This window comes from Juglans microcarpa x Juglans regia, chromosome 5D (assembly GCF_004785595.1).
Source record: "Juglans microcarpa x Juglans regia isolate MS1-56 chromosome 5D, Jm3101_v1.0, whole genome shotgun sequence".
Taxonomy (NCBI): Eukaryota; Viridiplantae; Streptophyta; class Magnoliopsida; order Fagales; family Juglandaceae; genus Juglans; species Juglans microcarpa x Juglans regia.
In genome coordinates, this window is record NC_054602.1 from 5,699,135 (window position 1) to 5,722,487 (window position 23,353).

At 38.3% G+C, this 23,353-nt stretch overlaps 4 protein-coding genes and 2 long non-coding RNA genes across 8 annotated transcripts; 3 read left to right on the plus strand and 3 right to left on the minus strand.

Moving 5' to 3' along the window:
• The first annotated feature begins 641 nt into the window (after positions 1–641).
• On the plus strand, positions 642–7,363 carry LOC121266373 (putative E3 ubiquitin-protein ligase RING1a). Its single transcript, XM_041170185.1, is given in 12 exon segments — positions 642–935; positions 938–955; positions 1,092–1,137; positions 3,443–3,501; positions 4,728–4,809; positions 4,936–5,056; positions 5,152–5,193; positions 5,538–6,071; positions 6,360–6,467; positions 6,575–6,643; positions 6,645–6,779; positions 6,935–7,363. Coding segments are annotated over 12 exon segments (1,344 nt in total). The 5' UTR covers positions 642–862; the 3' UTR covers positions 6,992–7,363.
• LOC121266374 lies at positions 1,280–2,320 on the plus strand. Its single transcript, XR_005940793.1, has 2 exons — positions 1,280–1,835; positions 1,971–2,320. It is a non-coding gene; the product is annotated as an uncharacterized LOC121266374 (long non-coding RNA).
• A 967-nt stretch (positions 7,364–8,330) lies between the features above and the next one.
• Positions 8,331–9,607, minus strand: LOC121266375 (auxin-repressed 12.5 kDa protein). The gene is made up of 3 exons (XM_041170186.1): positions 9,322–9,607; positions 8,983–9,190; positions 8,331–8,648 (listed from the first exon to the last, which is right to left on the minus strand). Exons 1-3 carry the CDS (start codon positions 9,425–9,427, stop codon positions 8,612–8,614), a joined length of 351 nt encoding a protein of 116 aa, XP_041026120.1. The 5' UTR covers positions 9,428–9,607; the 3' UTR covers positions 8,331–8,611.
• A 1,425-nt stretch (positions 9,608–11,032) lies between these two features.
• Positions 11,033–12,075, minus strand: LOC121266378. Its single transcript, XR_005940794.1, has 2 exons — positions 11,935–12,075; positions 11,033–11,824 (listed from the first exon to the last, which is right to left on the minus strand). It is a non-coding gene; the product is annotated as an uncharacterized LOC121266378 (long non-coding RNA).
• On the plus strand, positions 11,823–15,814 carry LOC121266377. Its single transcript, XM_041170190.1, has 2 exons — positions 11,823–12,426; positions 15,590–15,814. Exons 1-2 carry the CDS (start codon positions 11,923–11,925, stop codon positions 15,653–15,655), a joined length of 570 nt encoding a protein of 189 aa, XP_041026124.1. The 5' UTR covers positions 11,823–11,922; the 3' UTR covers positions 15,656–15,814.
• A 457-nt stretch (positions 15,815–16,271) lies between these two features.
• Positions 16,272–22,833, minus strand: LOC121266376 (protein FRIGIDA-ESSENTIAL 1-like). Of its 3 annotated transcripts, XM_041170189.1 has the most exons (6): positions 22,461–22,602; positions 20,218–22,279; positions 19,424–19,898; positions 18,009–18,241; positions 16,534–17,924; positions 16,272–16,435 (listed from the first exon to the last, which is right to left on the minus strand). In XM_041170189.1, the coding sequence occupies exons 2-6, from the start codon at positions 20,231–20,233 to the stop codon at positions 16,406–16,408; spliced, it is 2,145 nt and encodes a 714-aa protein (XP_041026123.1). In that variant the 5' UTR covers positions 20,234–22,279; positions 22,461–22,602; the 3' UTR covers positions 16,272–16,405. The 3 variants fall into 3 exon arrangements, with proteins under 3 accessions (XP_041026123.1, XP_041026122.1, XP_041026121.1); XM_041170188.1 differs by lacking the exon at positions 20,218–22,279 and having other exon boundaries at positions 18,009–18,232; positions 22,461–22,833; XM_041170187.1 differs by lacking the exon at positions 20,218–22,279 and having other exon boundaries at positions 22,461–22,833.
• Between the last annotated feature and the right edge of the window lie 520 nt (positions 22,834–23,353).

Here is a 23,353-nt window from a genome sequence, read left to right on the forward strand (position 1 = left end):
ATATTTTTATTCAACGATTTTAAGGACTATAATGCCACGGGAATATGTCGATGGAATTGCATTTTAAGGAAGTTGAATCCCCCTTTTTGGGCTATTAACGGCAAAACAACAGATCCAATTCTCGATAATAAAAAAAAAAAAAAAAAAAAAAAAAGAAGGCGGCGCAGTGCAAGGACTCCCTCTGCAGGACAATTGCCGACTACAGTACAAGGCTGCATCCAGGACTGGATCGGTCGAACTTTCAAGCTGCCATTTACAAAGAAAGTTCATCAAAACTTGATGATGGATAGGGAGCGAACTCCTTCTGAAAACATTGCTTGCTGCCGAAAACAGAAATAAGTGCATGGGAGGGGAAAGAAAACAGAATAGAAGAGGCAAAAAGAAGCTGCCGAAACCCAAAACAAGTGAGCAGAGAAGGATGAAATTTATATAGCAAAAGTGAGATCAAGAAAAGCAAAAATAATTGTACAAGTTTGTGCACGCAAACAAAACAAAATTTATTTACAATAAATCTCACTTCCTCCCCATCTTCACTCTTCACTCAATCTCTCACAGCTATTAATTGTACTAAAATACCCCTAAAGTTAACACGTGTAGATCAAGGAAGTAGGCTATGTTGTTCCCTGAAAACATTGGCAAGGAAATTTTTTTACGGGGAAACAATTATCGGTAATTCCACGAGCTTCGCAGCCTCTCTACCTCTCCGTCTCTCTCTCTCTCTCTCTCGGTCTCTGGTCAAGTCCTCCGTAACCGCACTGCGCCACCTTCATCTATATCTTCCTATAACCACAGTAACCACCGATTCCACTACCGTTTAGAAACCTTTTTCAATATTCTCAGAATTTTGCTTGGAACAGAAGCAATGCCGGCGCAGAAGCGAGCTCTCGGTGTGGCGGAGGATGATCCTGTGCAAGACAACCCCAGCAACCACCATGAACCCCAGAGGACGCAGAGGGTGCGTGTTTTACTTTAGCTTCCCCCAAAATCTCCTCACGGAACCACGAAGCACCACGAAAGAGAACCCGTTTGCACACATTTTTGTTCAAAATTTTGACTCTTGGCTTGCTTGACGTTGTTCTTCGTTTGCCCAGAATCTGATCGAAGCCCTTCGTCGAGTAACGGGGACAACAAGGACGAGTACGTGCTCTCTTTGTGCTATTCGTCCTGATAGTTTTTTTTCTTCGTAGGGGCGTGTATATTTGTGAGTGAATTATAGAGCTTCATGTTGTGTGAATGCTGGGGTTTGATCTGGGATCTACGTGCTTGTATGCTGGTACTGCTTCTCTCTTGTATTCTACATGTATTTTCTCGAGGAAGTGCTACATGGGTGTTCGATGTGTGATTATTCTGTGTGTTTGAATGGTTATGTTTATGGTTTGTGCCTTTGAGATTATCCTGAGATGGATTTCTCTGCTATTGTGGACGCTGCCGCGTCGAGTTCGACGAAGGTTAGTGGAGTTTGTGGTTTGGATCGTCTGGGCTGTAGTGACTTTGACTCTTATGGGTATATATGCATTAGAGTTGGTTGCATGGTAGCCTCTGGGGCAACTTGGTATTGGGATTTTGCCTCTGGCGAAATTCTGCACGGGGCTGCTGATAAGGGATCTTGTAATTGCATCCTGGTGTTGATTGCATCTATTCATGTATTTGATCTGACATGATTTACGTAGATTGGTGGAGAAGTTGGTTAAAATGTATACCTTATCATTCAGGACCTCCTGTACTGGTTTTGTTTGCGAGTTAAGGTGATGAAGAATTTTGTAGGGTCTGAAGACTCACTCCGCGTGGTGATGCTTATGATGTTTACTTTTCAGTTTCCAAGTCTTGGATACACGGTATTTTTTGTTTATAGGAGCTGCCATTTTGCTGTCATCCGCTGTTTGTTACAATATACTTAAATTGTTGTCCTGACCATGAATATAATTGGTCTGAGACCTCAGGTGGGTTAAGTGAATCTTTTGCATGTTTAGTTTGATACAGATTCAGTACTGAACCACGTTGAACAGAGAATTGATAGATGTTCCCAAGAACACTATGAGTGATGTGCAAAGGTGTGATAGTCACCCATATGTATCATTTTCATGGTTTTGTTCATGGCTTCCAGCTTATTTTCAGTATAGAAAGAAAAAAATAAAATTTGACCGACATGCATACCTCTTGGGATACCAAATAATCTTTTTAACTGTATGATTAACATTCTACATCTGTTTTTCTAGAAGAGGTCGACACCCCACTTTTACTAATTAGATTAACCTTCTACATCTTGGTTTGACATGTCAAATAATTATAGCATGCAAGTTTTTTTCGTTATTGAAAATGTGAACCTCATGGTTTCCCCTGAAGTTTTTTTTTTTTTTTTTTTTTTATAACTAATAAGAGAATTTTATTCCAAGTAAATAGGCATAGCCCAAATACACAGGAAGTATACAAGAGAGTACACCTAAATACAAACTAGTGCAAGAAATATGAGTCAGTGTTTCTCTAAGTAAAATGGAATTCTTACAGTTACCATACTGTTTAAAATCTGGTTACTTTGAGACTGTTGTGCGTTGCCTCTGGAATCTGAAAGAAATTGTATCATGAAGCTCAATGTAAGTCTGCATGGCAGTCCTGATTGGTGTATTGGCATGCATTGCTTAACATTTTTTGCCATGATTTGTTAGCATTCAGGTTAGCTACAAGTTTGTTCCAGAGGGGCTTGGGCCCAAATGTTCTATTTGTGGGAAACACCCATGTTGATACTGTGGTTTAGATTGGCATTTCAGAAAATCCTTTCCTCCAAATTCCATCTTGACAAAAGGGTATCGTAACATATTTTTAAATTCCTTGATTATAAATTAATGACCATATTGTCCCCCAAATATCTTGTTTATACAAAGCTATTAACATGCTTCATAGTCATAGAATCTTACTCATCATCGATTCCTTGCTAAATTTTTTTGTGGAAGTATGCGAGAACTTGCTTCAATACGAAGCACTTCAATAATGCATCAACTATGGCTTGAACATCATTTCTTTCTATACTTTCTTTCTCCAGTTATTTTTTTATGAATTTAATGGTGCATGATAATGATATGACATCTATCTGCATGTTGAAATAGCTGACCACATGATTTGAATCTCACTTGGTGCATGGATTAGTTATTGTACTATTTTTGCTTTCATGTTTTTTATATATGATGCCTAATTACATGGATTGGTTGTATTTAAATACAAGCATTAGAAGAGGTTGGTCCTTTTTTGGTTACTTTGGGTGGTGTGGGGTTAACCCACAGGTCAACCATTCTCTTTCTGCAGGGTTTCCAATATCAATTTTTATTGCTTATACATCTGCCACTAGGTTTTATAAAACATACTCGAGTATGAAATGCATACAAGAATCAACCTATCTATCGATTAGGTTTGAACGGGTAACGTTATCTATCTTGCTTTTTGTTTGCAGGTTTGTTGCAGTGAAGCTGTCAGATATTCGTAAGGAAGTACAATGTCCAATCTGTCTAGGTATATTTTGTGATTTCTTTCTAAATATAAGAAACATTCTCTTCCAAATTTTTTGAATTGCAGAAGAGCATAATGATTTCTCTGTAATATATCCCAGGAGAAACTTTTATTTTCTGGGATCCAACATGTGCATTACTTTAAGTAAGCATGATATGATGCTCCTTCTATGGCCATGTGGAAGCTTATTAATTTTACTTTCCAGGGTGTAATGTCTTCCCACTTCTATCTAGATATGGTTATACATGTCTGATGTAATATTAAATAAATATAGTTAGATATGTATGGCGGCATTGTATCAAAGGATGGAGAAGATTACTGTTTCTGAATAGCCATCAATTTTGTCCTTTTGTTTCTTACCAAACTATCATTAATTTGTACCTAGTGTTGCATACCCTTCTGATTACATCAATATTCTATTTTTGGTGGTCTATAAGGACCACATAACATGTGCATTTGACCATTTAAACATTTGGTGAATGCATACTAGTAGGGGACCATCGTCGAGTATAGCATAGCTGTGAAGGGTGGCGTTGGCTTTTAGGGGCCCACCACATCCCGTCCGATTTCCCTTCATGTCAAAGGGGAGTTTATATTTGATGAACATTTCCTATAGAATTGTCATTCAATAGAACCTACCATGTGGCCGTTTCTGGCTTGAATCTTATATATCTCTCTAGGATAGCCTCTATGCTTGATGTACATATATGGAGACTCTGTTTTATATTTGATTTCTGTGCCAGAGTCCTTTACTAGAAATTACACTTGTGAGGTTATTTACTCTTTTTTTGTAGGTAAGGTTATTTACTTTGTTAATTTCACTTTGAATGCTTGATTCCTCTTTGCCTATGTAAACCTCAAGGAAATCTTCTGAAAATGTCACATCCGTGTGCTCTAGATCCTTTTCACCTGTTGCTGTGTCTTTTGTTCTGTCTGTAGACAATGGGTGACTTCCTTTTAGCACTGTAACTGGATTATTTATTTCTTAGTTATGTTTTTAGTCTTTATCCATAACTAGCAGTGATATGTGGGTCTTCAAGAGGACCAGGAAGAATTCACTGCAAAGCCATGCTCTTAAGTGAGACCTAAATACTCGGCCTCCATAGGAGAAACTATCATTTTACAGAGGTTGTTAATTTATATAGAGTCAATCAACTGAGCTCAAGTAAGCCGCAAAAGCATATAAAATTTTGGAAGATAATGAAAACATTGAGTTCTTTTATGTGTAGGGATCATTCGGAAAACTAGGACGGTGATGGAATGCCTGCATCGCTTCTGCAGGGAATGCATTGACAAATCTATGAGGCTGGGGTATGTTATCTAACTCTCTCTTATGGATAAAATTTCAGTGGTGATGTTATTTGGGATGATCTTATGAGTTTATGAAAATTTTTTAAGTATAAGCTAAATTCTTCTTGTTTAAATTGATTACTGCAGGAACAATGAATGCCCTGCCTGCCGGACCCATTGTGCTAGTCGTCGTTCCTTGAGAGATGATCCAAACTATGATGCTTTAATTGCAGCTTTGCATCCAGATATTGACAAGTATGAGGAAGAGGTATATTCTGTCCAGTAATTACCATCTCACGTTCAAATTTGATTTTCTGTATTGTTTTCTTATGTCAACTATTCATTATTGTGCATCTGCCCTAGGAATCGGCTTTCCATGAAGAGGAAATGGTTCGCAATAAGCAGGTAAACTTTTCGAATTTCGGCCATGAAGCCTTGTGCCCAGCTAGACTTATCCATTTATTTTGGTTTCATAAGTTCAATTATTATTGTTCCTTGGGGTGATATAAAAAAAAACAAAAAACAAAAGAGGGGGAAAATAAGACTTCCTTTTTTCATGTAAAAAGTCATGGCATTCTCCAGTGATGGATGCCTAGGCTCTAAATGATGAATGCCTTTCATTTTTGTACGTGAACTCCTAAAACCATCTGAGTGTTCGGTTTCCACTTCAAATTGTTTACCAGCAGAACTGTTTTTCTTGTTTTTCACTTATTACTTCAAGGTTGTAATTTCTAATTGTATTTGGATAGATACAAGCTTCCATAGCCCAAACTTTTCGACGGCAAGCAGAAGCTTTGGGTAAGAAGCGGTCAACAGCTAAAGCCACAGCAGCTGCATTTGTTAGGAGATCACGGGGCTATCGAAATGCTCATCTGAGAGGAAGGAGAAACTATCGAAATGCTGCTGAGAGTCAAGGATCCGATGAGAATGAGGATGCAAATGGTAATGATGGAGGCAAAGATTCATCTTCTGCTGATGAGCTCACAGAAGTCCGACCAAAAAGAAGCAAAAGATGGTTAGGAGCTCGATTTTCTCAGCCATCTCCGGCAGCTGCAGGAGCTGATGGAGGTGGTGATGAAAATGATTCTGAAGTGAATAAAGAATCTATGGGTGCAACTGCTGGACTTGTTAGCGGCTCAGAAAGGCTTTCCTGGGGCAAAGGTGGCATGCGGAGTCACACACGATATGGCAGTATGAGTGGTGGAAATGGTAGAAATGCACGGAACAGTCGCCCCTCAAAACTGGCTGATTATCTGCGTAACGTAGAGAAAAATGATGATGAGGTAAAGTGTATGTTGTGTAATTTTCTTAGGACTCAGCCATGGTAAGGTATTGAGAATTCCTTTTATGGCTTCAACTTGTCACAAACTATTGACCATACCGCTGTCACTTATTTCACTGCCATTTTATATTGGTTGAGGTCATGACATCATTTTTGTTTTTTTTTTTTTTTTTTTTTTTTTTTTTGTCAAGGGGGGTTACTGTATGCTTCTAGTTCTTGGTTACATTAAACTTATTGGGAAACAATATGTTCCTTATTATGGGGAATAATAGGTTCTTTGCTATTTCAGTTGACTATCAACCTCATGCTTGTTTCTTTCGATGAACAAATTATACCGAGTTTGGAGAGGCCCTACCTTTGCTGCAGGCCTACCCTGTCGGTTAGACAGCTGTGCCAGGTTTTACTTCTCAACCTTATACCCTGTTTTTCATTTGTTTGCACTTCATCCAATTATATGGCCTTTTGTCACCACTACTGGGACTGTTCTCATGCTTGTTAATACAGTATGTATCCATGCGAACTACAACCCAACATGAAGTTGAATTGCACTTGGTAAAAGAATTGCATTCCAAATCAACCTTTCAACCCTGCAAGTTCTCCACCGGGCAAGTCCCTAATAATTGATCCAGGCAAAGACGAGCTGCAAATCCTAGGGGAGGGGGAAACTCTGGAAGGACTTGCGACAAACGACCTCGTTCATGGCTATTTGGTAATCACTCCTAGAATATTTATTTACATGCGATATGCCGACATCAATAAAGCATACAGATTTAGTTTTATGTACGATTGTTTATACATATCTTCTGGTTTTTATTTTAGTTGGAATACACATTTGATCCTTATGTTTCTATTGGGTTCTTTCAGCTTCTGGCATACAAGAGAAAGTCATGGAACTCAAATCTTGTGATGGCTTTATCATGAAGAACAAACTTTCTCGTCTTTTGTTTACCAAAGTATGGTATACAGTTATACTCTCAATGGGGATCTCAGCTTTATACTCATAGTTTCGATGCTCTAGGCTGTTCTGTACTACAACAACAGGAAAAAAAAAAAAAAAACTCTTTTACGAGGTTGGACAAGGAAAAAAGGTTGGAAAGTTAAAAAAAAAAAAAAAAATTGGACAATTTAGATTCTAGAATCAGAAGTCCTTGTCATACTTATAAGGCCCATTGCCACAAATAGGCACAGATCTAGCTTGCTATCACCATGGTCTCTAATGTAGTTTGCATGCTTACATTGTTCTTCCTGGTACTGTTTAATGATCACATGTCAACAGGCTATATAGCTTTTATCATATATGTGGACGGTTTCATCGAATATTGCTTGTTTGATGCCACCTGAAACAATATGGTCCCGTTCGCCTCTCCGGACTTGTTTATTTTTAAAGATAAGATGAGTTGAGATTAAAATTAATAAGTTAAATAAAATATTATTAGAATATATTTTTTAATATTATTTTTTTTAAAATTTAAAAAAATTAAATTATTTATTTTATTTTATATTAAAATTTATAAAAATTATAATAATTAGATGATATATTTTTTAAAAACAAACTACACTTGTTTTTTCACGTACACTAATCTGTAACAGATTAACGATTCTTTTGTTCTGAGTTAATAGAAGATATACATTTAATAACATTTTCCCGGTCAAAGTTTTACCTTCAACCAAAACTGGCTTGGAACTACTGACGACACATGCCGTACCATAACTGGTGCATAACGATGAAAGAAAAATGATTTGTACAATAAACAAATTATATATAAATTCTTGCAAAAAAGTGAATTACATTTTAAAAAAATTTATTCTTTATTAGTAAAATTTATTTTCTTTTTACAAATAATTTATATGTTTAGAGCTTGTACCTTGAAATGATCAAGCCCTGATTTTCGGAATTACCGACAAATCCAATAGACAAAAATGTCACGTCAGATTAGGTTGTAGGTAGACATCAATTACATATATTTAATCCATTAATACCAATTTCTTTTGGTACTGAGGTTGATCATGTTGCCCATAAAATACATACATTCGATCTAAATCATATTCATAAACAGAGGGGACCCCATCCTCCTGCCATAAAGTCTTTTCTTCTGATTTCGGGTTACGAGAAAAATTTAAAAAGTTCCAATACATGGCTGCTAGATGGTCCCTCTTTGCTCCCTCCTCCCTATCCATGACACGTGGGCCCATTTACCATTTATCTTCATTTTGGATAAAAAAAAATCCAAGAAAAAAAATAAAACTAATAAACAAGCAATAAAAACACAATATATATATATATATAATTAATAATAAAAGTAGCTGATCTATCACCAGCGTTTAGGGCTGGCTGATCTGACTTAATTACAAAGATCGGCTAGCAACAGTACCACCTCTACAAACCTCAGCGTTACTGACTACACAACTTTTCTAGTCAGCTCAGAAAGCAAGATTGCATAGCACACGCAAACATAGTACCAAAGATATTAACGACACTGGAACACCGGGGATAAAGAAGACAAAGCGCTATCTACATGCGACCTTGGGTAACCAGTCACCTCAACGATGTTCGCTCCGGGTCTCTCCACTGTAGAGCCTGCGATCAACGTACAACCACTTCATCTTTTAGTATAAAACAAATCAAGCCCATCACCCATCAGTCAGATCCAATTCATCTACCCGATTAAAAAGATCATAAAACATCTCTTGTACGCAAATTAACTTTCAAAAAAACTTGTTTTTATCTTTGGGTTTGTTTGAAATTCTAAAGAACAAAATATAATTTGCACAAATAAAAAAAAATAGCAAATAATCGTTGAGATCGGGTGTTCCTGTCTGATCAGGAAAAGAGTTTCACTGGTGAAGCGTGGGGATCAGGCGCTGCCAAGCAATCGTGCAAGCAAATGCTTTGAATAGATATATGTACGTACCAGTCATAGACGGTGGGAGAGTTGGGCAGCGGCTTGTCAAAGAGCTCGGCGCCGATGCCTTTGGTGGCAAGGTTGCTACCGGGATGAAATACGCTCCTCCAAACGTTGTCCTTACGCGCCGTAACTGGTGTTTTCGGCGTCGCCGGTGTCGCTGGGCTCGCCGGCATCGACATCGACCTCTGGTACTTGCTCCCCTCTCCTTCCATCTCTAAAACCAAGCAAAAACAATAACAGATATAACTACCGCGTACGTACGTATATAACATGCACGTACACGCACGAACCTTAATGATCCAATTCATAGATAAGCACGAATATGAAAGTATGGTTTCTATGTACCTTTAATGTTCAAGGGCTTGGGGGTGATTTTCCTGAGCTTGCCGAGGCCACGCTCAGGCTGAGGTCCAGCCACAACATCGTCCCAAAGCTTCTCCAGCAGAACCATCTTTGCTCTCTCAGTCTGTAATAGGGGCAAGGCCACAAGTGTCTGTGGGGTTACATGTTTATATGGGAAAGGTTGGTGCTCCAATATCTCTTCAGTCTGAATTTAGAATTGCAATTTCCAGATGGGTTTTTACTAAGTCCAAGTGTCAAACTTTACGCTTAAAGTTCGAAAGGTGTAATAATGTGCACTGGAAACAGGAAAATTATGAGTGGGAATAGAGAGATGGAATGGATAAGGATGAGAGTTGGGAATGGAGGGGCCCGCAAAATAATATCTCTTGAAGACCGGATGAGAGTAGGTCAGGAGCTGCTTTGCAAGTCTACTTATTTAATTAGACAAATGCTTTTTTTGCTCTCGAAAAATGTGGGGTCCATCAATGTTAAATCAAAGCCGGGGTCCACCCCAATGGGAGAGACGTGTCATCTGAATGTGACAAGGTGCGCCCCACACCTTGGAGCATGGGATTACAACGTGACAAGGTGGTGACTTAACAGATGACACGTTGATTGCCTTATCGTTACAATAGGCCATGATATTTTGATGGCCAATAATTTGAAGAAAAAGATTCTGTTGTTTGCTTTTTTTCACTCGGCAAAATTCTCTAGATTTTTAGAAATGCGTTAGTGTTCCATCTCACCGACAAAGAATTATATAGTTGGTGTTGGGGGCATTAAAAGGAAGGCAATGATAATTTCAGGTGCTCACCATATTTTCTTTTTATTAATATAGGTGTCATTGTTATAAGATATTTCATCGAATAAAGACATACATGGCTATGCACACTGTTCAAAGTTCAATTTGAGAATTCTTTTTATTAGGGGTGCGGTTGGCACCCCTAGAAATTTAGGTCCCGGCCCAACCCTCGTGCGTAGGTGCCCTCGTCTACATGTCGTGGAGCAGATTGGCTCCCACGACCGTCTGCCCACCCACTCAAACCCCACCACCACCCAAACCATGGCCAACAACTAGCCAAAAAAAAAAAATTCAAAACCTAACAAGCCAACTTAGAGAGAGAGAGAGAGAAGGGGGGGAGATACATGGGGTTGGAATGCAGGAGTGACAACCAGAGAGATTGTGATGGACAGTGAAATAGAGAAGAAAGTCGAGACTAAGAGGGGGGGAAGAAAGAAAGACAGACTGTAGCAGGGTTAAATTTAAACCAACCCTAATTTAAGACAACTTTTTTTGAAATTCTCCCTAAAATGTTGTCATTTTATTTTTTAAAAAATTACTTAAAATAAAAAAAATCGTTTTATTAAAAAAAATTGGTTTATATATTTATATATAACTGGAACCTAGGCCGAGCAGTCCTAGGTCCAGCCCAGACCACGTCCCCTGGTGCTCAGATGCATGCAAGTGGATCCGTCTGTGGACAGGGTCCCTGCCTCTGCCAAGTGGGGTTGGACAGGGTAGGTGGGGTGGCGGAGCCCCGCGCCCACCCCTACTTTTTATCGAGGCTAGAGAATTTTTGTGGATTTAGACCAAATCATAATTTGGGATTATTTTTGGTGTATTCTTAATCGACCATAAGGGGAGCAATATTTCAGTTGGCACTTGCATTCCTGCTTTTCTCTTCTTTTCTTTTTGAACGGAGATTTCTTCTGGTCACAGAAAAGGGTGTTAGCCACACTATAGCAAAATATCAATCAAAATAAAACAGCACTTGGGAATTAAACAAGTAGCCTAGCCAAATTTCAACGTTCCAGATTCCAACTATATGAAATGGTCAGAGCCCAGAAGCTTGAAAGCTTTGATCATCCGGCTGCCAGTGCATAGATTTTGCAGGCTAAAGCCCAGCCCACCTCTCTCTCCCTCAAACGCGATAGCAGTCCGGTGATAATGATGGATATCGTTATCATTGCCACAATTTTTTTTTATAGAAGACACTTCCCTAGGAATCTCCACCAACACCACGGAGTAATGTTCCCTATGCCCATGGCATGGACGAATAAGTGGAATCGAACCCCAATCCTCCACTAAGATCTTTCCACCATTCCTTACTTCCAAGTGACTAACCATGCTATCCTCGTACGCATCAGCAACTTGAGCCATCTTTGGAAGTACGTATTTAAACATACTAATAAGCTTTCATGGGGCCGTTTTCAGTATTAGCAGGCAGGGGATCCATCAAGTTTGAGAACAATGCATAAAACTACAACAATTCTTTGGTATTTCCACCAAAAAAGAACAAAATACAAGATGCTTGGAGTAAATAGACCAGAGGAGAAGACAATCGGAATCTCATCTACTTTGACCTTCCAAATTTACCATAGTTAAAATCATTGGTACTCACTGTTGTAGTTTTAGGCAAATGTATGCGTTTCGCTTTTATCCTGATTCCTAAACTCCAGCAATCCGCATCTCCCACACCCTCCCGGCAGGTGGCGGCAATAAGATCTTAGATCAGGATCAAACAAAAAGGTAAATCCAAACAGACCCAATCCAGTTTCTCTATATAAGCACTAATACCAGCAAACCAAGGTGTCACATAATCAATGGCAACCCACCTTCAAAACAAGATATCTGTGGATGTTGCCGCAGACAACAGTTCAGCTGACTCACTCTCCTTTGCTGGCTTCGTAAGTATTCAAGATCAGCAATCAAAATCACCTCCTACCATCAGTGCCAAACAATTAAAAAAGACCCAGAAATTTGAATTTTGTCACACTGGACCAGGCGTGACTGCAACTGATTCAATCAAATATTCCAAAGCTGATCTGTTGATTTCCAATGGCCACAATGAATCTCGGATGACCGCTACTCCGTCTTCCCAAGGCCTGTTACCAGCAACTAATCGCAGCAGCCGGAGATCAGGTGACAGCAAGGGTGGCATGAGCATCTCTGATAAACCAAATCACAAAGTGAGAAACCAGGCAAAGAAAGAGCGCACTGCTGCATCATCGTTTGGCCAGAAACTATTCCAGTCATTTCTATCCCCTTGCAGGCAATGCCGAGCAGATACACCAACTGTGAAAGCCCGCACAGCGCCAGGAAAAAATATGAAGATACATTAACCCAAGGCTGTCTCTTTTCAATTTTTATCACATTGAGTTCATTGAGAATTTATTTCACGTTAGTTTAAATAAAGATTTTGCTTAGGAGGCTATAGGCTTCAATTCAAATCTTAACCTCGAGAGTTTAGGCTTGTGTAAGGCAATTCAGCCTGAGGTATTACGTCAGCAGCTCTCAATAAAACTTCAGATTTTTATTTTCTTTCCTAAAAGTGAACAACTTAGGCACTAATGGCAATGGAACTATATGATCAATTACCTAGAAGTTGCACAATTTTGCGATTCAATTTCTCCTTAGCTTCACATCATTTTAGTTGCATTTAATATTTATTTGAGTTTTGCTACTCATCATCCCCACACACCACACACCACAACTTTAAAAAAATAATAATAATTTTTTTAATTTTGGTTTTATTTTTCTTAAACTTATTGAATTATTCTACTCATCATCTATATACCATAGTAAGAGAAAAAAATAAAAAAAAATGTGGTGTGTGGTGTGTGGGATGATGAATAGAATTTTTCAATAAACATGGCCCCAACAGTCAATATACTGAGAATACTCCCACACTATAGATGTGTGTGTGTGTGAGCACCAAAACACAAGATTATTCACCATTCAACTCCCTTCACTAACCACTCTTAATTTTTTTTCCTCTTTCAAAAAATCTCCTTTACTGTCTTCTTTTATTACAATTTCACTTCTTTTCTGCGATACCACGTGTGCAATAATACTATTTAACTCTCATTCTATGAATTTATGAAACATGTAATGTGGCAGTCAAAACCTGGGAACTAAAAAGCATGCAGGGCCTTATAGTTAATAAGACCTTATCAGATTAGTTCTAAAAGAGATAAAATAGGTGGCACAACTCCTTGGAATACCTATTCTCCTCCACAATTTCAGGCAATCAATCCTCCTGATTCAAATGGTCAGAAACTAAACCCAATATCTATTTACCTCTTGATCATAAATTATCCGGCATCTTTAACATGCCACTTTCCCTCATAACAGTCTCCCACAAAAAAATAATGCAATCGACAAATAAAAGATGTTTTGGGATGGGACCTCCTCATGAATATGCTCAATCAACCTTTAAAGCAAAGTTTAAAAGGCCCTGTTTGGCTTCTCTAGGGCAAACTAGAGAGGTGATTCTTTGGAAAATGTTCTTTTTGAGGTAATTATCTGAAAAAATAAATATCTCACGAGTAGTGTTCAGTCATGTGCATAAAAAAGGAGTTTTCTGGAATGAAGGGAGTGATAGAGAAGGGACATATGGAAAAAAAAAAATAGAAAATAGAATCAAATAATAAAGGAAAATAAACTTTCCATCCTCTAACTAATATGCATTTTGCAATTTGCCCTTTAAACTACCAAAATTAACATATGGTTAAAGGCTACATGTGCCAATTTTGACCGTTTATCATGCACATACAAAAACATGTGAAGTATAGGGCTAAACATATTTTTTCCCAAAAAATAAAATAGTCTCTAGGTTTTCACATTTTTCAAGACTCCTTAGGTTTTCAATTTTACCAATTTATGAGTTCATAAAATTTAACAATTACATTCTTCCATCCATATTTGGTTAAATAGACTAACAATAGCATTGTCACATGTCACCGAAGCCATGTGGCATGCAATGAGAGTGTGACACTTGTCAGATTTTGATGTATCAGCTCTAAATAATTAAAAAAGAGACAAAAAAGGAATCCCTCTCCATGCAAGGAATGGTAGAGTGGCTGTCAAAGAGCCACCCTGTGAAGGGGTGGTGGCCAAACCACCCATACCCATTCACCAGGGGCGGAACCAGAAAATCTGGTTTTGGGGGGGGGGGGGGAAGTTACAAAAAAAAAAATTTTGGGGGTTCAAATGCTAATTTTCATAGTCTACTTTATAAAAACACATTTCAAAATTTAATTTTCATCAAATTTTGAAACTTTTGGGAGGGCCAAGGCACTGCAGCCCCTTAGTAGTTCCGGCCCTGCCATTCTCAGTGTGACTCCGGCTACCCTCTCATAAAGTGGCTCATCAACCACCCTTTTAGGCCATTCCGTGTGATGCCCCAATGGAAGGTCCAAACCATATGGCCTATACTACAAAATGACTAGTCAATGATACAATTGGAGCCCCATTGGAACCTTATAAAGAGCAAGAACTTCTCATTCTCAAGCAATGTAAGATCACATACACCACTTACCCTTATCCTTATCATATGGGGTATCACAATCTACCCCCCTTAAATTCTCGACATCCTCGTCGAGTCAGTCCATTGTAGGTGACACGGCTCAAGTCCCACATTTCTAGTTGGGATAAGCTCTGATACCTTTTGCAACGCCCTAATGGAAAGCCCAAACCACATGACCTATACTCCAAAAGGACTAGTCAATGATACAATTGGAACCCCATTGGAATCTTATAAAGAGCAAGAATTTCTCCTTCCTAAGCAATGTGGGATCTCATACACCACCTACCCTTATTCTTATCGTATGAGGTATCACATTCCACAAGGGGGGTCTCTCCAATGGCCACTTAAGGGGAGTGGATTGGGAGGGAAGGGAAGACCTTTGTCTGACATTCCGCAAGGGGGGTCTTGTTGTTATTTGTAATTATATTTTTCAAGTTGGGGTTTTTCTTATGTTTTAAAGCTAACATTTGAAACGTGTTGCAGTTTCATTGGGTGCCACATGGATTCGAGAACATGTGACGAGGTTGTTGATTGTTTATTGACAATTAAAAACATATGGAGTCCTTTGGAAAAACATGAAATCCCAAGGTCTATTTTAGTACATAGTATGAAAAATGAAAGAGATGGTATGGTTCAGAAGGATGAAATGGATGAAGTGCCAGTGAGGGTGACAACTTATGGCAGTTGCTTGATGCTGTTCGTTGGGAGAGGTTTGGCTTGGATGACTGTGAGGAGAGAGAGAGAGATCACATATATGTAATACAAGTCAAGAGTAGGTTCTAAATCATCGCTGACTTTTGATTTTGAATAAAAGGCCGTTTGACAGAGTCTTTAATATGAGCACCATAATACTATTACAGAGTTAAACAATTGCCCATAATGTGAAAACATATTATGATAACATGCATTCAATCAAACTTAATAAAGTAAAGGCATATCATAATTACAGATGAGACAAGTACCTCACTCCACAACAATCTCCAGATATGAGCGTCATAACGATGTCATCCATAAACACTGGAATCTGAAAACCATAACTAGAAACTATGATTTTTTTTTATAAGTAAAGGTGAATTTTATTGATAATAACAATAGGCGTAGCCCAACTACACAAGTCGATAACTAGAAACTATGATAACCAGAATCAATAATGAAACAAAATTAAACTTCCCATATAATGCCCCTGTATCGAAACAATTGATCAAGAAGTCATAGGTTAAAATGCCCATAAATTTCAGGCATCCACAGGAATTTTAAGGAACAGGTTCGTCAACTTCCATCCCACATGGAGGAAAAAAAAAAAACAGCAGGTTATGAGTCCAAATCTTATCTAACTGACCAGTATTTTTTCTTTTAGCAAAAGAAAAAAGAATCAAGGACACTAGGAAATTAAAAGCGGAACAAAGCAGTTAAGTGACTCAAAATAGACGGGTTTAGGAAGGACCTAATACACATTTTAAGAAAGTTGCAAACTGTGTAAGGCCAGGTTATTAGAAGCCAACTAATTTTAAAATCAAGGCAATACTTGTGTACCAAGGCAATAAGAATATAACTCGTACAAAACAGAAAGAGACAGTATGTACAATTTAATTCAAAATGGATTGAAACAGGAAATAAATATACTTAATGAAGCAACACTCGAAGGAAAAAACCATCACAATCATATGTTGTCTTAAGTTTGAATCACATAAAACATAGCCTCAGATAAACCGATGATGACTCTCGATTCTTTGCATGAGCATGAAAGTTTACAAACAAAAAGCACATAGCCTAGCGTCTTAAGATTTGCCATATTTGTCAACATATCCCTGCAAATAAAAAATTGATTGTCAAATTCCAAGAACAAATTATGTTCCTATAATATTTCTTTCCTAATACCTACTTTCTCCAGAATTAGGGCACTCACCTCGACAAGTTTTGCAATTTTTGGACGGGATGAAGAGAGATATTGCTTCACTGATTCCAAGGTGGTTGGAACTTGATGGGACTGTAAGGTTCTAAGAACCTTGTCAACGACTTTTTTAACTATCATGTTATGTGCATCCTTGTTGAGATGGCCATCAAGCCAATTTGGTTTCAACAACTCTTTCACTAAATCTATAAGAGCAGCACGGAAATGTCTCCCTGCTCTCGATTCTCTGTGCATATTTCCATCCATCTTATGCCTGGCATCCATTTTGTTGTCTGGTCTGGCCCTACTTACTTTTAAGTCCTCTTGATGCATTGACACATCATTTTGATGACTAGAACCATGATCCTCGTTGCTCATTTTTGTCATGTCTTTGACACAGGAGTGGCCCATGGGATTCTCTTCTTTAGGCATTGTCCCATTTTGGCAGACAACAGCAGAAGTTCCTACTGTCTCTGCTCCAGTTGTAAGAGAAACTCTTTCATGAGATTCTTTTTCCAACACATTCTCATGAAATTTATTATGAGAAGATACCGAAGTTGTCTCATCGTTGCATTCTGGGCCCAGCATCCCAATTAATACAGAACCATCATATTTCCTCGAACGTGATGTATCCATGATGGACACCCCATGACCACAAACAGAGACTCCAAAGGATCGATTTCCTATCCTGGGTAACTCAACACTATCAAGAAGAGGATCATATTGGCGTCCTTGAGATGGTGTACCAATGGGAGGAATAAAAAAGGATGGTTGGAAAGGTACTGAAGGCTCCCAATCATTTGAAGAAAACTTCGTTTTATGTTCAGTAGATTTCAGCAGTACATTGGTTAGAGGTAGATTTTCTGATTTAGAATCATAGAAGGGAGAAGAACTACGAAGCAAGGAAGAGGAACAACTAAATGGTGATGAAGATGCTCTCCAGGAAGAGATACGGTGAGATGGCAACATGCTAGTACTTAGAAAAGAAGTATTTGAGCTCAAATTCAGAGAACGGATCTTATGTGGTAAATTCAAGTCACTGTGTATATGTTGGCTCCAAATACTACCCGTTTCAGCCATACTGCTTGAAAGAGAAGGGAAGACCCCACTGCGGTAATTGCTAGACAACAGAACAGAGCCACTTGAAGAAAGCCTATAGTCAAGAAGTGAGCCGTTCCTTACTATAGAACTGCCTCTAGTGTTAGATGAAGCATGGTCACCATAATCATCAGCAGGCCAATTATGCCTCTGACCATCTCTACCTACATCCTTATACGAGACAAAGACAGGGGACCTTGATCTTTCTGAAGACAACTGTGAAGAAAATTCCAGACACTTTCCAACTGAAGATGCCTGTGGCTCAGGAAAACCAGGGGACCTCGATCTCTCTGCAATGTCTCTCAAACCTGTAACAGGAAATGGTACTTATCAGGATCATCATAGTAGAAAGGGATCTTGAACATCCATACACCAAAGGATATATAGTATACCTTCATCAACCTGAACTTTTTTCCAATTCAAAGTAGATGCATCTGCCTCGGGCTTTTGAGCAGTATTATTCAAAGCATCTTTTATATGAAGAAACCTACATGAACTACCTCTGACACACCACCCTTGTGCAAAAAAGTCACAAATAACCGCTGCGCGTTTGTTTCCATCTTTAATCTCAGCATCAGGGGACAGACTTCTAATCCTTGTATCAGGAGCGGCCACTCTGGAAAACCTAATACTTAATTGGAATTGGCTCATGTGACATTTTGAAAATGGTGAAAAAAAGAGAGAGAAAAATGTTGGCAACACCCACTTATGCTTTTATGGTTTTTGCCCTAAGACCTACATTCTCTATATTGGAACATTGAGACCCAAGTTTCACTTCATTTGAAATTTAAGACTCCAACCTCAATTTCCATCAATTTTGAATGAAAATGGGAGATGTGACCATTTAAAGTCGCGTGTTGCAAAAAAAAAAAAAAAACATAAAAGACCGAAAAAATAATCTAGGAAAAAAAAGGAACCTTCCACCGCCCAAAAGGGTGGCCACACCAGGAGCAGCAGAAGTACACAGGGGGAGATCCCCACCCCCTCTCTCCTAGAGCACGTTGGGGAGATCCACGTGCATGATGGAGTAGAGAGATTCCTCCACTATGCGATGGAGGGGAATCTTCCCTCCCTACCGTGCGGAGAGGGATCTCCCCTTTCGCATAATAGAGGAGTGACTCCCCCCACCACGCCCTTCACCACCACCCCAAGCCATCCAAAATTTTAAAGTATTTTTAATTTTTGTTGCACGGATCAGACACATGGCGTTAAAGGTATCAGAAGCTTCCATCCAAAATTAATGAAAATTAGATCAGAATCACAATTTTAAAAACAAGTACTTTTCATATCTCAATATATTTTTGTTTATAAGTGAACGATTATATTGATATGAATAGGCATAGCCCAAGTACTCATATCTCAATATTTCAAAATTAAAAGCTTGGGTATTAACGTGAAACACCAGAAAACCAAAGGGTTTCCTAGGGAAATTATATTTCTTCATTTGAACTGCCATTATTTTTCAATTTGCACCCTGAACTACCAAAATTGTCAATTTCTGCCCTAAACTGCCTCATTTTTGGCAATTTGCACCCTTGATTATGATCTGACCGTTGCAGTTGTAAAGCTTGTCCTATTTTTCATTGATTTTAACGATCACATCTTGATCAATGATGCAAATTTCCAGAAATTGGTAGTTTATGGTGCAAATTTAAAAAAGAAAAAAAGGTAGTTCTAGAGTGAGAAAAATGCAGTTTCCCTATATCTCCTAAAAGAAAAACCCACCACAAGAGATCATGAGCAATTTAAACACCATGGCTGTATGAAAGGTTAAATTTAAAAATAAATTGCACCAACATCACTTAACCTTGATTCCAATCTCTTTTTGCCATGTCCTGATTGCAAGTCCAATTGCTTACTTTCTTCATTGGTATTCATGACACCATTGGCCTCCTCACCTGAGTGTTCTTTAATCAAGATGGCATCAACCATCACATTTCCAGCGATGCTGGAAAGAAAGTTGGTTTTAGCATCTATACTGTCCTTATTGCACAAATATCCGTTGCTTTCACGATGTGCAGCACTTTGATCTTTAGACGCTCTCTCTTTTGGAACCAGAACTTTCCTTGATTTTATATACTTTGATTTCTCATAGCTTAAGCCTGATTCCTCTTTTTGTGTTGTTGATGGCTCATTTGAAGGACGAGAAAAATTGAAATTACCACTACTTTCTTCAACTGTAAGGGTGTCAGATGATATCTTCACTCCATATTTTTCTAGAGCAGGAGAACCTGGTTTTAGTAGCTCGCCATGCCCCTCAAACTTCATATCTTGACTAACATCTACATGGAAGAAACATTAAATCAAGAAATAGAGGAAAACATTCATCCCCTCAAAATAAAGCTTGGAGCAAGAATGAAATACCATATTAAGTCCTAAAGGACTACTGTCAAGCTATCAGTGTTGAAAGAAAGTGGGATAGTTTAAACAAAATGGGCATACGAAGACCATTTGGAAAGGATGCAATGAGAAAAAAATAAAATGAAAAGGGCTCTGTCCCTAGCACATGAAAAACTTACTACTAATAGGCATGGGAAAAATGAAAGTCAAGATCTAATATGATATAGATCCAAAAATTCCATAAAAGACCAGGAAGAGTACCTCTAGTCGCACTCATCCAATAAAAGACTTCAAATTGACCACTGAAAGCTCCATTCCACTAGAAGACCTCTCCTTCCAAATGCAAAATATAAGGGATACACGTATAACATGCCATGGCACACTGCTTTGGTGCCCATTGAATCAATCAATTTGACAAGCCAATAAATCCACCAATGATCTAACTATAACCCTCCAAAATCTTAAGCAAAGGAAACTCAGGGCAATTAATTCTTAGACCAGTTTGCACACGGATGGCGAAGGTTGTCAAACTGAAGTCACTAGAAGCATGTAAGATCTTACCTGAGCAAATGTGGTTTATTTTTCATAACTTTAGATTAATAGAATTTTATGTCTATTTGAACTCTTACAAAACCTTTAAGGTTGATTTTGGCCAAGGAGTTATGTCATTTTTTCTCATTTTTACTAATAAATTCTCTTGAGAGATTTTTCTTCATATTCTTGTGATCCCAGTATTACTTCTTTAAGTTTTGCAAAAGAGTTGTAAGATCTTTGTGTTTGCAAATTCAACTTCCACTACACTATGCCATATCGGTTGGTATCAAATCATTTGCTCTTCATAGCATGACATGCAAAGAAGCACGTGGAGGATGGAATGCATGGATTGGTGAAGTTTATGAACATGATAAGGCAACACAAGATGAGTAATTAGAGGAGAGTGTTCAACAGATGGAGATGAACCTTGATGCACTGAAGGTGAGGCTTGATGTACTTACCATATTATAAGTTGTCTTGGCCGTTGGTAATCAACCTCAAAAACATCTACCAGATCCATCTCACGAGGGGAGGAGGATAACCCTGGGGAGATAGACTCTACAATAGATTGAGACTTCTCATCGACCTACAACATCTATATGAAGAGGAGGATCTAGTAGAGGAGGTAAGCGTTTCGGTTAATAACTTAATACGGTAAAAATTCTTGGAGAGAAAAGTGCACACTATGTGTTTGATGCAAGTCCTCAACAGGATAGTAAGATAATAAATTGTCGGTTTTAATGGGTTTGAGAGTTTTTTGTCAAGTTTTCTAACCAGCATCTTGTTATAGGTGTCAGTACGGTTGATGACAATGTGATTCTCTATAGTCAAGAAATAATCAATCCTTCTTGTAAAAATATTATGAAGAGTGAATTTTAGAGAATGAATAAAAGGCGTATGATGAAGATTACTTTATCTCAAGTTGATGTAAAAAATTTTAAATGGGATGTTAAGAGTCATGCTGTGGTTTGGGAGAAAGAAGATCGATGACAGGTGTGATGATTCATCTTTTGCTATTGATAGGAACAAGATGGAGGGAATTGATTGCATATTTGAAAGATCGAAGCAAATATGATTTGGATTCAAGGATGAATTTTCCACCTTGGGGAGGATGATGCAAGCCAGTTCGCACATGAATGGGGAAAGGTAGTTAAACAAAGTGGGAACATTTTTGTCATGTTTCTATAGTGGAACAAGTTTTTGAAACGCCAGGAAGATAAATGTTTGTCTAGCGGAATTCCAAATATTTCACGAGACCGATGTTGGGTCAGGATGCACCAGAATTTTGCAAGGCGCTTAATCCAATCTCAATAACTTGTCCAGTGTCCAGCCATTCCAATGTAAACGTAATGATAGCATTCCAGCATCGTATTTCTCCCATCTTCGGCTTGCCAGCCACTCTTAGATCTTCCACATGAAAACCAATGGGAGCAAAAGAGTAAAAGAAAGAAACAATAACAAATTCACAGTGTAGATTAGATCGTACCTTGTAGTTAACCTCCCACTCAAAAAATAGTAGTAAACCAGTCCCACTAAATAGAAAGTCTTAAGTGAAAATAATTAGAATATAGGCAGTATCATCAGTACCCAATTTGGTTCTAGCTATTATGACTATCAAACCGCTAAAAATTTAATTTGCTATTTTTCAACTATCAAGCCGTTAGTTATGACTATCAAACACGTAAATTGTAACTCATACAATTTCCACTATGTAAAGATGAAAATTTCTCTGTCGCCACATTATTTCTCACAAAATAAAGTGCATATTAAAAAAAACTATAGTTTATATCTGCAAAGAAGGAACGAAATCAATCACAATTCTGTAAGGAGGGAACAATAAAGCATAAATCTGAAAAGAGAAAAAAGAAATCAAACAGACAACGCTCACCACAAGACCGCGCATAAACAACAATATCAGAATCATTAGCATAATGCACTAAGAAAACAAATCAAGTACAGATCAAACTAACCGTCGGGATCCTTATCGGCTTGAATTGGCGGATTTGACAAATCCAACTCGTCCTCCCCATCCGCCTCCACCTCCACCTCCTCTACTACGTCTTCTTCTTTTTCAACGTTCCCATTTCCGTATTCTTCCGCCTCTTGCACTTCCACTTCTTCATACTCCGGTTCTTCTTGCCCGTCGTTCGCGATATCAGAATCTGAAGCTTCTACAGGATCTTCGTGGTCCTCGTCTTCGTCGGAGCGCGTGGCGTGGGAGTCCAGGGGATGCATCGTATGGTGAGAGTCCCTTGGATGCGGCGACGTGGATTCGGTTCGTACAATTGCTGGGGCAGAGTTTTGAAGGTGAGAAGGGGCGGACGCCAACGGCGCCGGGGGGGGGGGGGGGGGACCACTATTTTGGATACGAACCCGAGGGTCCCACGAAGAGCCGTTGTCTTGTTCAGGTTGGTCCTTTTATTCTAGGAAAATGCTTTATCTCCCGCTGGGTTTAGTAGTGTATTTTTACGTGTTTTTTTAAGTTTTTTTTTTATATAAATTTTTTAAACAATTTTAAATATTTTAAAAAAATAAAAAAAATCATAATATTATTCAAAAATATTTTCTTAATTATGAAATAAAATAAAAAAATATTTTCTTAATTAACAAAACATTTTTTTATGATTTTTTTTTATTTTCTGATTAAAAAAGTATATTTTTAATGATATTTTAAATTTATTTTATTTTTTAAAAATATTAAAAAAATTATATAAAAAATAACTTAAAAAAATATATATGTAAAACAATACTATCCACCGGGAGCTCCCAGCGGGGCTGTAGCATTGTCCTTTATTCCATGGGATTGTGAAAGAGAGGGATCCGGCCGGGCAAGGTGGCACCGTAAAAGCCCCAAACTTGGAAG